We start from the raw sequence: 12,948 nt of genomic DNA on the forward strand, positions 1-12,948 counted from the left end.
ACGGAGGAGAAGGCCCTTCTGAGAACCCACCCTGTCAGCACCCCATCTGGGACTTCTGTTAGGGCTTGAGACAAGAAACATCAGTTTTCGGAGGCAGCTAAATCCCTGTCCTTTGTCACAGCAGCCTGAGGTCGCTGGGAGGCACATGCTTCTTGGCTGGTGTAGGAGGCTTTGTCTGGCCAGCCTGGGGGCCACCCTGGGCTTTGACCCTGCTTCCCAGCCTGCCCATGCCATCAGGGCAATCTCCAGCTTGGAGAGGACACAGGACCAGGAGGGAGGTAGAGGAGCCGCGTGGCTCACTGGTCTGGCTTGTTCCTGCATGTCAGGGCCGGTCCACACAAGAAGGGCACAGTGAGGTACAGAATATTAGAAGAATGTTTTATTATTGAAAATACATAAACAACAGCAACACACACATACAGGCACACACAGAGAGGCTTTAAAGACATTTATAATCTCCACAAGAAAGAGGCTGCTAAAGGTCTGAGTTCTCCAAGCCTTCCCTGGCAGTCACAGGAGGTCAGGGGCCTACTTTTTCTTCTTTTCTGCAGACTCTGCCTTCTCACTGGCCCTGAGAGGTGATGGAGAAATAGACATGGGACTACTGTCCCTTGGCCACAGCAGCCCTGGTACCCCAATTCCTGTCTTTCTGGGTGCCTGTTCCAACAGATGTTCTCTCCAACAGGTGCCCAGTCTGGACACCGGGACCACAGGGCAGATGCACTACATAGTAGCTTTCTTCTAATTATTCCTTCACATCTCTTCCCTGTTGCTCCTTGATCTTCTGGTTTTTTTTTTTTTTTTTTTTTTGGTGGGGGAGGGCTGACAGGAATCTTCTCACAGGACCTTCTCCTGGAGGTGACCAGCCAGAACTCAGTGGCCTCTGCACTTGTCACTGCTAGGGCTTTGCAGAGGCCAGACAATGCAGTCCTTCCAAGTGTCTCTCCAGAGTGTGGCTGGGATCTCTGTGGAGGTGGCAGTGGTCTTGTCTTGAGGTCCTGAGTCTGAGAGTCCAGCACGTTGAGTGGGTAGCAGGAGGAGGGTCCTGTGCAAGGACTCCCATCTTCAGAAGGCTCACCCAACAATTTGAGAGACACAGACCCTTTCCTCGGCCTGGAGTTCACAGAAGTTCCAGGAAGGAAGCTGCTCAAGCACAGCTGACCCAAAGGCTACCAGAGTGACCTTTCAAGGTCTCTTCTGGAGCTTCCTTTGGGCGGTGGTGACCCTGGTCTTCCTAGCAGATGTCTCCTTTCAAGGATTTAAAAACTTTGCCCCTTCTGGGAAAATCCCTTTCAAAGAATGATGTGGGTGAGGAAAGGCCGATCCCCATGCAGCTGGACCAAGGCAATGTGGGCTCCCAGATTCTCCTGGGCAGACTTTCTGAGGCCTCAGATCCTCTGGTCCTGGTTTGGAGGGAGATGGTCCTTTTGGCCCCAACAAGTTACTTATCTGGTAACTGCTGTGAAGGTGTTGCCCAGGTCTGGGACAAAGCCTGCTGCCCGCACGGCCCTCCAAAGAGTCAACAATCCAGAGTGATGATTCAGAGAGGTGTAGGCTCAGAGGATGGCAATGTCACAGGACAGTGCAGATGGACCAGGTTCTGTAGGACTATGAAGCCCTGGTCATCCCAGAGGAAGTGGCCTAGGCCCCCTGCCCAATCATGTTCCTGTAGTCAGGGGAGATTGTCTGCTTCAGCTCTACCACTGAGGAGAAGATCCACTTCACCTGTGGGAAGATAAGAGCATGTCAGAGACCACACCCAAGCTCGTGCGTGAGACAGAGGCCCCTTCCTCCTGCAGCTCCTTTCATATAGGTAGGAGATTGGGGATGGTGAAGGTCCAGGATGGGACAGACTAGGAGACAGTGGAGAGACACTGTGGGGTTGCGATTGGGAAGGCGTGGAGATAGCTCGAAGATTACATTGAGCCATGGTGAGGCTATTGGGGGCATCGAGGGTGTAGTGTGACAGTTAGCACAGGACAGCAAGGCACATCGCGAGGGGTAGTGTGGCATACAAGGAGGTTTCGTAGGACAGAATGGAGATAGCTTGAGGATCACATAGGGTATCACAGAGACAGAATGATAGCGCGGGGCACTCTGGAGAGTCACAGAGAACAATGCTCACAGCACAGGGAGTGGTGGGGATGGTGTGGGGCAGAGCGGGGGACAGCAAAGGGACATCATACTACACCAGGGGAGGAGTGTGGGGACATTTGGGGGCAGCACAGAACACTTGCAGGAGGCAGCAGGGAGCGGTGCCGACCTTGAAGAGCGTGACCGTGGCGCTGTAGCACACACTGAGCAGGAAGAGGGTGATGAAGATGGTGATGGTCGTCCAGAGCCCGTCCAGTTCCCCGTCCTGGGCGTCAGCACAGTTGTCGTCCAGGTCCAGCTCTGCATAGAGAGGGGCAGTCAGTGTTTGTCCCAACAAGGTGGGGCTGTTCCCTTTGTGACAAAGTGTTCTGCATGGAGGCAGAGGAGAAAGGACCAGCTGGGCTGGGCCAGCGATCCTCCCTGGGGCCAGCAGATCCTCCCGGGGGCCAGATCTTCTTTATTGTCCCTCTGGGACATTGGTCTCAGATGCCCTCAACTGCCTTCAAATTAGCCAGACACAACAGACCTGACAGTACCCTGGATTGAGCAAAAGCCTTCCTTGCTCAGCACAGGAGAAAGTGGCTGGGGAGTGGGTCCTGTAGCCACAGTGAACAGTAGCTGTGTAGCCCACGTAGCCCTTTGCTGTGCTCCCGTCACCAGCAGAGTCTGTACCTGGTCATGTCTGTCCATGCCTGGGCTTCAGAAATTCTACACTGCGAAGCGATGCAGACCGTTATGCCTATGGGTTGTGTAGTTTATGTGGGGTTGAAACATGAGTCTGAGGGACCAGAGACAGATTTGGCTTCAGGGAACTTGTGTTGAGCATGTGGAATGCAGGTGCTGTCAGAAGAGGAAGGCTGTGTTTGATTGTACTGGCACCGGCGTGGACATTAAGGTGGTGGCTGAAGGTATCCTGATACATTTCTAGGTGTGGGTGTTGTGCAGGGCATGCAGATAAAGTCACGATGTGTTAGGAGTGTATTCATATGCCATATGGGCTGGGCGATGTTCAGCAGGAGGTTTTAACGGGTCAGGGTTCAGCATGCATGTGGGTAGCTAGTAATCTCTCTCTCAGGGCACCAAGAGCCATTTGCCTCACTCCCCTGTGGCACAGGAGTGAGTGTGCAGCGTCCCTATGGGTGTGCAGACCTAGCCCGTGCAAAGCTGCCTGAGTGGAGTGTAGGGATGGCAAGGGTCTCTGGCATGCCCATGGCCAAACCCCTGTGTAGGGAGGTGGGGGAGGGGGACAAGAATAGACTGGGGGAGGTGGGGTTTGGTGTTTTCTTTCTTGGGGGTTTTCTAGGTGTATTTCTCTGTGGAGCAGCTGCTGGTTAGCAGGAAGGCAAGGAAGAAGGCTAAGCCCTGGCACTCCCGTTCAGGAGGACCCATGAACTCCTGATCTGTCAGTGCGGAAACCTCATTCTCTTCCTAAAGACAACTAGACCTCAAACCCTGACCAGACCTCATAGCCCATGACCTCACCTCTACATCTCAGAAAGAACCACAGTTTCACAGGGTCCCAGGGCAGTGCTGGGTGCTTTATTTATACAGGAGGAGGGTGGAGGAGGGTGCCAGTGTCTTAAGTCGTAGGACTTAAGAGATTTCTGGGTGCTGAGCTCATTTACCCAGAGACCTGGAGATGGTCTTCGTCGTGTGGTGGTTGTGCAGAGCCTCATGTATCACAGAGCAGGTGAAGATATTTCCCTGATCCCATCTGCTCTTTGGCACATTGAGCTTGCTGTACATGAAGTAAGAACCGTCTGTGTCTAAGACAGGCGTTGTGTTCTTGTAGTTCTGCTCTGGACGCCCATTGCTCTCCCATTCCACGTGGATGTCCTCAGGGAGGAAGCCCATGACCAAGCAGGTCACACTGACTTCTTTCTTGGTCATCTGCTCCGCAGGTGGAGGAAAGATGTACACCTGTGGCACTCGGACTTGCCCTGTGGGGTTAGAAGTAGACAAGGTCGTTTAAGTGGAGAGCGGTCCATTCCAGGCCCTGTTCTCTGTGTATATCACACACCGCCCCATTAACTCCACATAACTCACCTTTGGGTTTGGAGATGGTTTTCTCAACGGGGCTTGGGAGGGCGTTGTTGTTGACCTTGCATTTGAACTTCTTGCCGCTCAGCCAGTCCTGGTGCTTGATGGGGAGGACGCTGACCACACGGTAGGTGCTATTGTGATGCTGCTTCTGCAGGGGCTCGGTCTGAGCTGTGTTCACTTCTTCATTGTTTACAAACCAGTTGAACTGGACCTCTTTGTCTTCCTCGCTCACGTCCACCACGACACATGTGATCTTGGGGGTCAGGGAGATCATGAGCACATCCTTGGGCTTTGGGGGGAAGATGAAGACGGATGGTCCACCTAAGAGTTCAGGAGCTGATAAGAGATGGGGATGGGTCAGCACCTGGTCACCCTCCAATGTAGGGATGCTCAGTGCACTTGCCATCCTTCTGAGGCTGGAGCACAAGGCCTAGTGACTTACTTGGACACGGCGGACACGGAGTGTTAGTAGGACATGTAGGTCTGGGCTCTGTAGAGAGAAGGATGGATGTTACTGGGGTTTGGAGGAGAGAAGATACCAAGCTGGGGAGGGGAGAGTTTGTCTGTCATGGGGTTAGGCCAGGCTGCTCCTGGAAATGACCCTTGGTAGATTAAGACCTGAGAGACAGGAATATCTATCTATCCCAGAGGATCACTCCTTGGGTTGGACGGTCACAGGCCTCTGGGAGGGAGGCAGACAGGATCTTCTGCTATCCTGGGCTGAGGTCCCCTCCCTGGCGATGCAGCCCAGCCTGGTTGGCCTAGGAAGGCAAATGCCTTAAGCCCCACCTCTGGCGAGCTACCCCTCCCCGGTTGTCCTCTCACCAATTTTCTTGTCCACCTTGGTGCTGCTGGCCGGGTGGGCTACGTTGCAGGTGACGGTCTGGCTGGGCCAGGTGCTGGAAGATACCGTCACCGAGCTGCTGAGGGAGTAGAGCCCAGAATGCAGGACAGAAGGGAAGGTGTGCACGCCGCTGGTCAGGGCCCCAGAGTTCCAGGTTACGGTCACCGGCTCAGGGAAATAGCCCTTGACTAGGCATCCCAGGGTCACCGTGGGGTCAGCTGTGCTTCCGTGTCCAGGAGCCAGTGGATAGACAGATGGGGCTGTTGTTGTGGCTGCAAGAGAGGAAGATGTGTGAGCTTGTCTGACATGGTGAGCCAGATATTTGAGAAGCACTGTCCTTAGCTTTTCTCTGAAGGCTGTGTCCTCTTGAGTTGCTCTGAGCCAAGTAGGGTCAGCAGCTTCCTCTTCTAGACCCTGGACTTTTAATGTCACTTTATTTTATGTATATGAGTATGTGCACTGTGTGTGTTCTTGGTGCCTGCAAGAGCTAGAAGAGGGTGCTGGATACCCTAAAACTGGAGTTACAGATGGTTGTAAGCTGCCATGTAGGTACTGGAACCGAACCGGGGTCCCCTGGAAGAGTGGCAAGTGCTCCAAAATGCACAGTCACCTTTGCAGCCCCAGAGGCCCTTATCTTTCCAGGATCCCCTCTTCAACCTCCTACCCTTCTGCAAGCTTGGCTCCTGAGTCTGTGTTCCTGGTCCCTATCTGTGTCTTTGGGGGATGGCTGCCAACCCCCTACCCTGCACACTCTGAGTGTGGGAAGGGACCCTTTCTGTCTTGACCTGGCTGGCCACTCTTCTGCTCCCTGATCTATGCAGCTCAGCCCTCGCGATGAAAGCCTGGTGACCTCAGCTACCCATCCCTCCTGTCTTAGTCTTCACACTGTCCTGGGTCTTCCCTGACCGTGCTAACCCTGCCAGGCCCCAGAAAAGTTCCTTTCTTTCGCTAGTAGCCCGGAGCATGTGCCCCATTCTTCAGGAAGGCATCTAGTCTCCCATCCCTTCTGACTTTGGTCCCTTCTTTTCTTTTTAACTGCACATTTCTTCTTGTTTATATCAAAATTTGTATTGAACAATGAGTTACGGGTTGCAAAAGAGGACATAGTTTTGCATGTGTCTTCCCTGCCTTTGTTTCTGTTGAATAAAACCACACACAAATCCTATGATTCACTCTTCTTATTCCCAGACCCTGAACCCTACCTTCCACAACTCCCATCTCAGGCTATCTTACTTCTCTTCTGTGGGTCAGCTCTGGGCATAACTCATGCTGCCATAACAGGTTCGACCCTCCCCCTCCACACTTCTTTGTGTTGCCATAAGCTCCCAGCATCATAGCTAGGGCCTCTGATACTAGAACTTGCTTTGCACTCCAACTCCCATATAGCTGGGGGCCCTGCTTCCCGGCCCCACGCCAACTCAACTCCTCAGTAGCTTCTTGTGGGTCTTTCATACTCCTGTCTTTGACAACTGTTCTGTAGCTACACGGTCTTGTCTCTTACACACCACCCCCCTAGTTCCCCTGTAATTGCCTGGCTTGATCCCCAGAGCTACTGGAGCTTCTCTGGATCCTAGATCTCCCATCTATCCTACCCAGAGCCCCTGCAGCTCTGCCCAGATCCTCTAAACTTCTGGGGCTGCTCTGGGACCGTGACTTTGATACCTACCACAGCTCTGGTAAATGCTCAGCTTCTCCTGCATTCCTATCTGCCTTAGGAGTTATCTTAGTTCTTGATCTCCTGCGTTTCCCTGGACCATCAACTCTACCAGCTCCAGACAGCATGTACCTTCTCAGTCCAATCCCCCACACCTCCAACAGCCCCAGATCTCCCGGAGCTGCTTGACCTGGTCCTTTATGCTCCCACTAACCCAGCTCTCCAGTAGCTGCTTGGCTTAGTCCTCCACACGAGTCCTTACCCTTCTGAAGCTGCTTGGCTGGCTCCTCTCACACAGACATGCCTAGCGCTCCTGTAAGCCATCAGGCTAAAACTGTCCCAAGGTCCAGCTTCGCTATAGCTGTTTGACTTACTGTCTCACCTTCTTCCCTGCTCCAGCACCCCTGTAGCTGCTTCCTACAGTTTCCCACACCTGACCTGTCCTAATCACTCTGTAGCTGTTAGGTCTGGTCCTCACACCCCACCTGCCCAGCTCCCCCAAAACTCCTAGGTCTGGTCCCTCACACCCCACCTGCCCTGCTCCCCCAAAACTCTTAGGTCTGGTCCCTCACACCCCACCTGCCAGGCTCCCCCAAAACTCCTAGGTCTGGTCCCTCACACCCCACCTGCCAGGCTCCCCCAAAACTCCTAGGTCCGGTCCCTCACACCCCACCTGCCAGGCTGCCCCATAGGAGCTGCGTTCACACCCTAACCTGCCCCTGCTGCCCCATAGGAGCTGCGTTCACACCCTAACCTGCCCCTGCTGCCCCATATCTCCCGGGTGTGTTCCCTCACACCTCACCTGACCCTGCTGCTTCATTACAGCCAGGACTGGCCCCCTCACACCCTGACCTGCCACAGCCCCCTATAGCTGCTAGGTCAGCTCCCTCACACCCCACCTGCCCCATACCCCATACCCACCTGCCCCAGCTTCTCCATAACTGCTAGGTCAGCTCCCTTACACCCCACCACCTACCCCAGCTCTCCCATAGTTGCTAGGTCAGCTCCCTCACACCCCACCTGCCCCTGCTGCCCCATAGCTGGTGCCCCTGCTTCCCTATAACTGCTAGGCGGACTCCCTCACGCTCCAACCTGCCCCAGCCCTCCCATAGCTGCTAGGTCAGCTTCCTCACACCCCATCTGCCCCTGCTGCCCCAAAACTCCTAGGTCCGGTCCCTCACACCCCACCTGCCCCTGCTGCCCCATAGCTGGTGCCCCTGCTTCCCTATAACTGCTAGGCGGACCCCCTCACGCTCCAACCTGCCCCAGCCCTCCCATAGCTGCTAGGTCAGCTTCCTCACACCCCATCTGCCCCTGCTCTCCCATAGGAGCTACATTTGCTCCTTCACACCCCACCACCTGCCCCAGCTTCCCTATAACTGCTAGGTTTTGTCCCTTAGCTCTGCCATAGGAGCTAGGTCGGCTCCCCCATACCCACCTGCCCCAGCTTCTCCATAACTGCTAGGTCAGCTCCCTCACACCCCTCCACCTACCCCAGCTCTCCCATAGTTGCTAGGTAGGTCCCTCACACCCCACCTGCCCAGCTCCCCCAAAACTCCTAGGTCTGGTCCTCACACCCCACCTGCCCAGCTCCCCCAAAACTCCTAGGTCTGGTCCTCACACCCCACCTGCCCCAGCTTCTCCATAACTGCTAGGTGGACTCCCTCACACCCCTCCACCTGCCCCAGCTCTCCCATAGTTGCTAGGTCTGGTCCCTCACACCCCACCTGCCCCTGCTGCCCCATAGCTGGTGCCCCTGCTTCCCCATAACTGCTAGGCGGACCCCCTCACGCTCCAACCTGCCCCAGCTCCCCTACAGCTCCTCAGACTGGTCCCCAGAGCTCCTGGGCCGCTTTCCCCCTCCTCTGGCTCTGATACCCCGCACTTCTAACTGCCCTCTACTCCTCCACTAACCGCAGCTCCCCAGTAGCTTTTGGCCCCATTCCCTGGTCTCCCACCTGCCCCAGCTGGCCCCACTCCCGCTGGGTTTGGTCTTCCACAAGCCAACCTGTCCCAGTTTCTCTGTAGCTGCCCAGCCTCATCCCGGTCCCTCTGCCTCTTCCACCCCTCATAGCTGCTGGGCGTGGCTGCCACACTCCCTCTAGCCCTGTCTTCCTCATGTTCTGGTCCCTTCTACCAGCCTTGATTCTCCTGAATCTGCCCAGCCTTGTCCTGCAGCTCCTGGGGCGGCTTTGTCTGGCTTTTATGTACCTCCGGCCCCCTGCATCTGCTCATCTGGGCCCCCATGCTCCCATGCTATTCCCTATTTTAACTGATTGGCTTGGTTTCCAGAGCTACTGGGGCTACTCTGGACCCCCCCCCCAGCACGGTTATCTTACCCCTCCCCCTCCCCCGTTACTGCTTTGCCCTGGTCTCTCGAGCTACTTGCCCACCCTGAGCCCTCAGTACTGCCCCATCCCTTCTGTAAGCTGGACAATTTGGTCCTCCGAGCTTCTGGGGCGGCCTGTTCTTTAGTTATACAATCCTTCCCCGCTCCCTTACGGCTGCTCAGACTGGTCCCCTAAGCTCCCAGGGCTTCTCTGGGCCCCACACTCGGCAATTACCACAGGTTCCCTATAGTTGCTCAGCCTGACCTCCCAGCCCCTTATCTGCTCTGGATTCCTTGAGAAGCTTTTTCCTGGTCCCTGGGGTTGCCACAGATTCCTATTAATCCCCCTCGACACAGCTCCCACCCCGTCCTGTAGCTCCTTAGCTTGATTCCCATACCACCACTAGTCCCAGCTCACCTGTAGCTGCCTGGCTCAGTTTTCCAGACTCCCCGCCAGTCCCAGATTTCCCATACCTGCCCTCTGAGCAGCTGGAGCTATTTTGACTCTTTAGTAGTCTGAGCCCACCTGAAGCTGAGCTGCCTGGTCCCTAGAGGTCCTTTGGCAGGCTCCCCCATGCCCAACTTACCTTCTCTTATCTTCACTCCTGGAATCTGCTCTCCGATGCTGGGCTTGATTCCAGAACCCCAGGACATCCACTCTCACTGGAGTTCTCTCCATCGGGTGCATCAGCCGGATGCACGCTATGGACACCCTGCCCCTCCACATTTTCTCCTGACCCACTCTCTCTCAGTTCTGTGGCCTCTGCCCTCCCCTTCTTCCCCTGGGCTCCCCTTTCCCTGCTAGTTCAGCTGCCTTGGATCTATCAGCCTCTGGGCCAGGCCAGGTCCATCCCCCAGGTTTCTGGGTCTACCCTGTCAACTCCTTGAGGCTTACTCTGGTTGTCTGTGGGTGTGCACAGCTTTAGTGGTCTGTGCGTCTGTCCACGGAATCCCTGGAGACTGTCTGGGTGACACTGAGCTGCAGGCAGACACCTTTCCTTTGGAACGGACAGGCCCCTTCTTCCTATCCTCCTGTGATCCGCTGCCTGGAAAGGCCCACTGCTGTCCCTAGCTGTGGCTTCTCCAGACGCAGCCTTCTCTGCCGACCTCAGTCCCCTGTGGGGACTTGTGAAGATGAATGCTTTGCTTCTTGCTTTGGCTCTGGGCTACTAGCAGCTCAGCTCTGAGCTCTGTCTCATTCTTCCAGGATTCACAGTCCTTGCCCAAGAGGTGTGAATGCCACGCTTCTCCCAACCCAGAACACTAAGAACAGGATTGAAACTGGGTGACACGGGACACTTCCTGAAGTTCCTCTTTCTTCTGGTGGTTTCAGTGGCTGGGGTAGGGACACACAAGGGGGAGTCCAGCTATGGTCTAGGTTACATCATGTAGGGGTGGGTGAGGTGGTACTCTTGAGGCCCATAGAAGGTGTGAATCCTAGCTGCCACAATCTAGAGTCCTAGGTTGGCTGAGTGATTATGTCCACTTTCCTCTGATCACCTCTTTGGAAGAAGTCTCTCAGTCAGGTCTGACCTATACCCAGCCTAGGAGAGCTCAGAAGCATCTGTGGCTTGGGGGGGGATGAAGTTCAGAGTGGGAGGGCAGAGCACAGATTAGATGGGGTGCTCTGGCTGTGCTGGCAAGTAGTGGATCTCATGGTGGCGAACAGAAGGGCAGAGGTTCAGAAGCTGCCCTGAGCTGAGCTGAGAGGATGTCTGGGCATGACAGGAAGGGTCTCCAGGGCTGAAACTACATGGGTTTCATTTCTGTGGTCATGGACCAGGATTCTGATTCTGGGGTCTCATAGGAAACAGGGATCAGGAGGAGTACTCAGAGTAGTTAACCCTGTACTGGGAAGAAGAGAGCCCACTGGGACCAGAGCAGATGCTGGCAGGGTAAGGGTTTGGGGTACAGCAAGACCCCAGAGCTAAGAGTAGGGCCCAGGGTTAGAGGGGATAGAGACTGGTCAGGCTCATGGAGAGCAGGGGTGCATATTATCCTAGAGGACCCAGAACTGCATGGAGAAAATGGCTTTTCTAGGCCAGACAGCATGTTCGCTCATCACTCATTTTTATTTTCAGCCAGAAATATGTCCCTGTCCACCTACTCCCTGGTTCCTACAGCGACCTGGGTCGACTCTCCTGAGCCAGTAACCGTGTCTTGGAACTCTGGAGCCCTGTGAGGTGGCATGTGCAACTCTCCACCTGCCTTGTAGCTCAAGCTATCCTCCGCCAGGATCTCAGCACCTGAACCAGCCAGACTGCTACCTGCAGTGTAACCCATCTGGCCAGAAAGATGAGCAAGAAAATGTCTGAGAGGATGTCCTGCAGAGGGATGGTCCGTCAGAGGTCAGGCTTATGTCATTCTCTTTCCTAGACCAACCGGGATGAACAGCTGTGTGCAGGGATGGGACTTCAGCCCAATGCACAGGAACTTCTGTGTGTCTGTCTTTGTCCAGGGACCTCCTATTTGGAGAGTAACTTTCTGGACTGGGTGTCCATGTCTCATATCCTGGATGCAGAAGTGGACATGGATCTTGACCCGGCAATGTCATTCAGGAGCCGCTTGACCTGAGCACACATTAGAACTAAACTCTCATCCACGCACCTTGGTTCTTTCCCTCCAGATCCAGTAACACTCAGTGCTTTTTCTTTCTGTAGGACTCAGGGGCCCTGTGCACAAACCTGTGCCAGAGTGTCTAGGTGAGTCGCTAGGCCTTGATCTTAGCTCCAGGAGGATAAGTAGTATCTGAGATACCCTCCAGTAGAGGTGGCTCAGGTGCTGACCTATCTCCTCTCCTCATCAGCTCCCGATTTCCTGATCAGACTGTCATCTTCTTCCCCCCAAAGCACCCAGGGTGTATGCATGGTCTCCCTGACTCCAAGGATCACACGTGTGGTTGTGGACACTAGCAAGGGAGACTCCAAAGTCCGCTTCAGTTAGTTCATGGGTGAAGCAGAGGTGCACAAAGCTCAGACGCAGCCTTCAGAGGAGTGGTGCAAGACACCTGTGTGGTTACTGTCCTCCTCATTTTGCATCAGGATGGGCTGGAGGGTGAGGAGTTCAAGGACAAGGCCAACAACAGCGCCCTCCAAGCCCCCACTGGGAGACCCACACCTCTAAACTCAAAGATGGGAGCCAATGAGGTGGAGTGTGATGGACCCGCAGGCAGAGCCTGAAGTAGACTGCCTTCCACCTAGACAGTGACATGTGTGTTGTCACCTGTCCTCACAGGGGGCTGGCCTTGTGTTGGAAGGCTATACCATGCCTCTACCCAATAGGAACCAGTAACTGACAACAAAGTCAGTCTGATCCACCTGGGCATGTGTGGCTTCCACCTGTGGTATAGCAACGGGGAACTAGATCAGAAACTATAAGAGCACCTATCTAATCCTGGGCTCCAATGAGCCCCATTCCTCTGCAGCAAACTCCTGTGGACAAGAACAGGCAACAGAGGGGAGCTGTTCACCCTGTGGCATAGCAGGCTCTACACAGAGAAGACGCTCTGGTATTTCTCAGGTAAATGAGTGCAGTGCTTACCCTTGGCTCCCAGGGGACATTGACATCTGCCATTACCTAGAGCATATGGGTCTACCTGGCCAGGTCAAAGTCATCTCTCACAGGGGAGGGGACTTGACCTTAACTAATTGCTTCTTAGGCCCTCTCTCCACCTGGCTGCTGCTCAACGTCGTGATGGGGGTCCCCTTTAGCAATGCCTCAAGAGAAGGAACACACTAACCCTGCTCCTGTCAGTCTGTCCTTGTCCCCATTCTGATCAAGTTTTATTTTTCTTTTGTGATCTTGCAGAGGCATTTCTAGCCACATACATACAGACTGACCTTTAAACTTAACACACCCAATACGGTCAGCTCTGCCTGACTTGGGTTAGGCTGCCTACCTGTTGAGATATTGCCTATCCAGAGGATACTCAATCTTTGGACTCAAAGGGATTGAGGACACCCCAAGGGCTGAACTGTCCAGATA

General features: G+C 54.7%; 1 long non-coding RNA gene, 1 other non-coding gene and 1 gene segment (V, D, J or C); all 3 read right to left on the reverse strand.

The window, feature by feature from the left end:
* Positions 1-357: 357 nt before the first annotated feature.
* Positions 358-2,389, reverse strand: LOC127231207 (uncharacterized). Its single transcript, XR_007835255.1, has 2 exons — positions 2,264-2,389; positions 358-1,725 (listed from the first exon to the last, which is right to left on the reverse strand). It is a non-coding gene; the product is annotated as an uncharacterized LOC127231207 (long non-coding RNA).
* A 1,212-nt stretch (positions 2,390-3,601) lies between these two features.
* LOC127231035 (Ig gamma-2A chain C region secreted form-like) overlaps positions 3,602-12,948 on the reverse strand; it is a 123,691-nt gene continuing 114,344 nt past the window's right edge. Inside the window, 4 exon segments of the C gene segment in view lie at positions 3,602-4,034; positions 4,141-4,473; positions 4,580-4,627; positions 4,963-5,253. Coding sequence covers positions 3,712-4,034; positions 4,141-4,473; positions 4,580-4,627; positions 4,963-5,253 — 995 coding nt within the window.
* LOC127231240 (small nucleolar RNA SNORA40) lies at positions 6,020-6,145 on the reverse strand. The gene has a single exon (XR_007835281.1). It is a non-coding gene; the product is annotated as a small nucleolar RNA SNORA40 (small nucleolar RNA).

Source organism: Phodopus roborovskii, unplaced genomic scaffold (genome assembly GCF_943737965.1).
Source record: "Phodopus roborovskii unplaced genomic scaffold, PHOROB, whole genome shotgun sequence".
In the NCBI taxonomy this organism is placed as follows: Eukaryota; Metazoa; Chordata; class Mammalia; order Rodentia; family Cricetidae; genus Phodopus; species Phodopus roborovskii.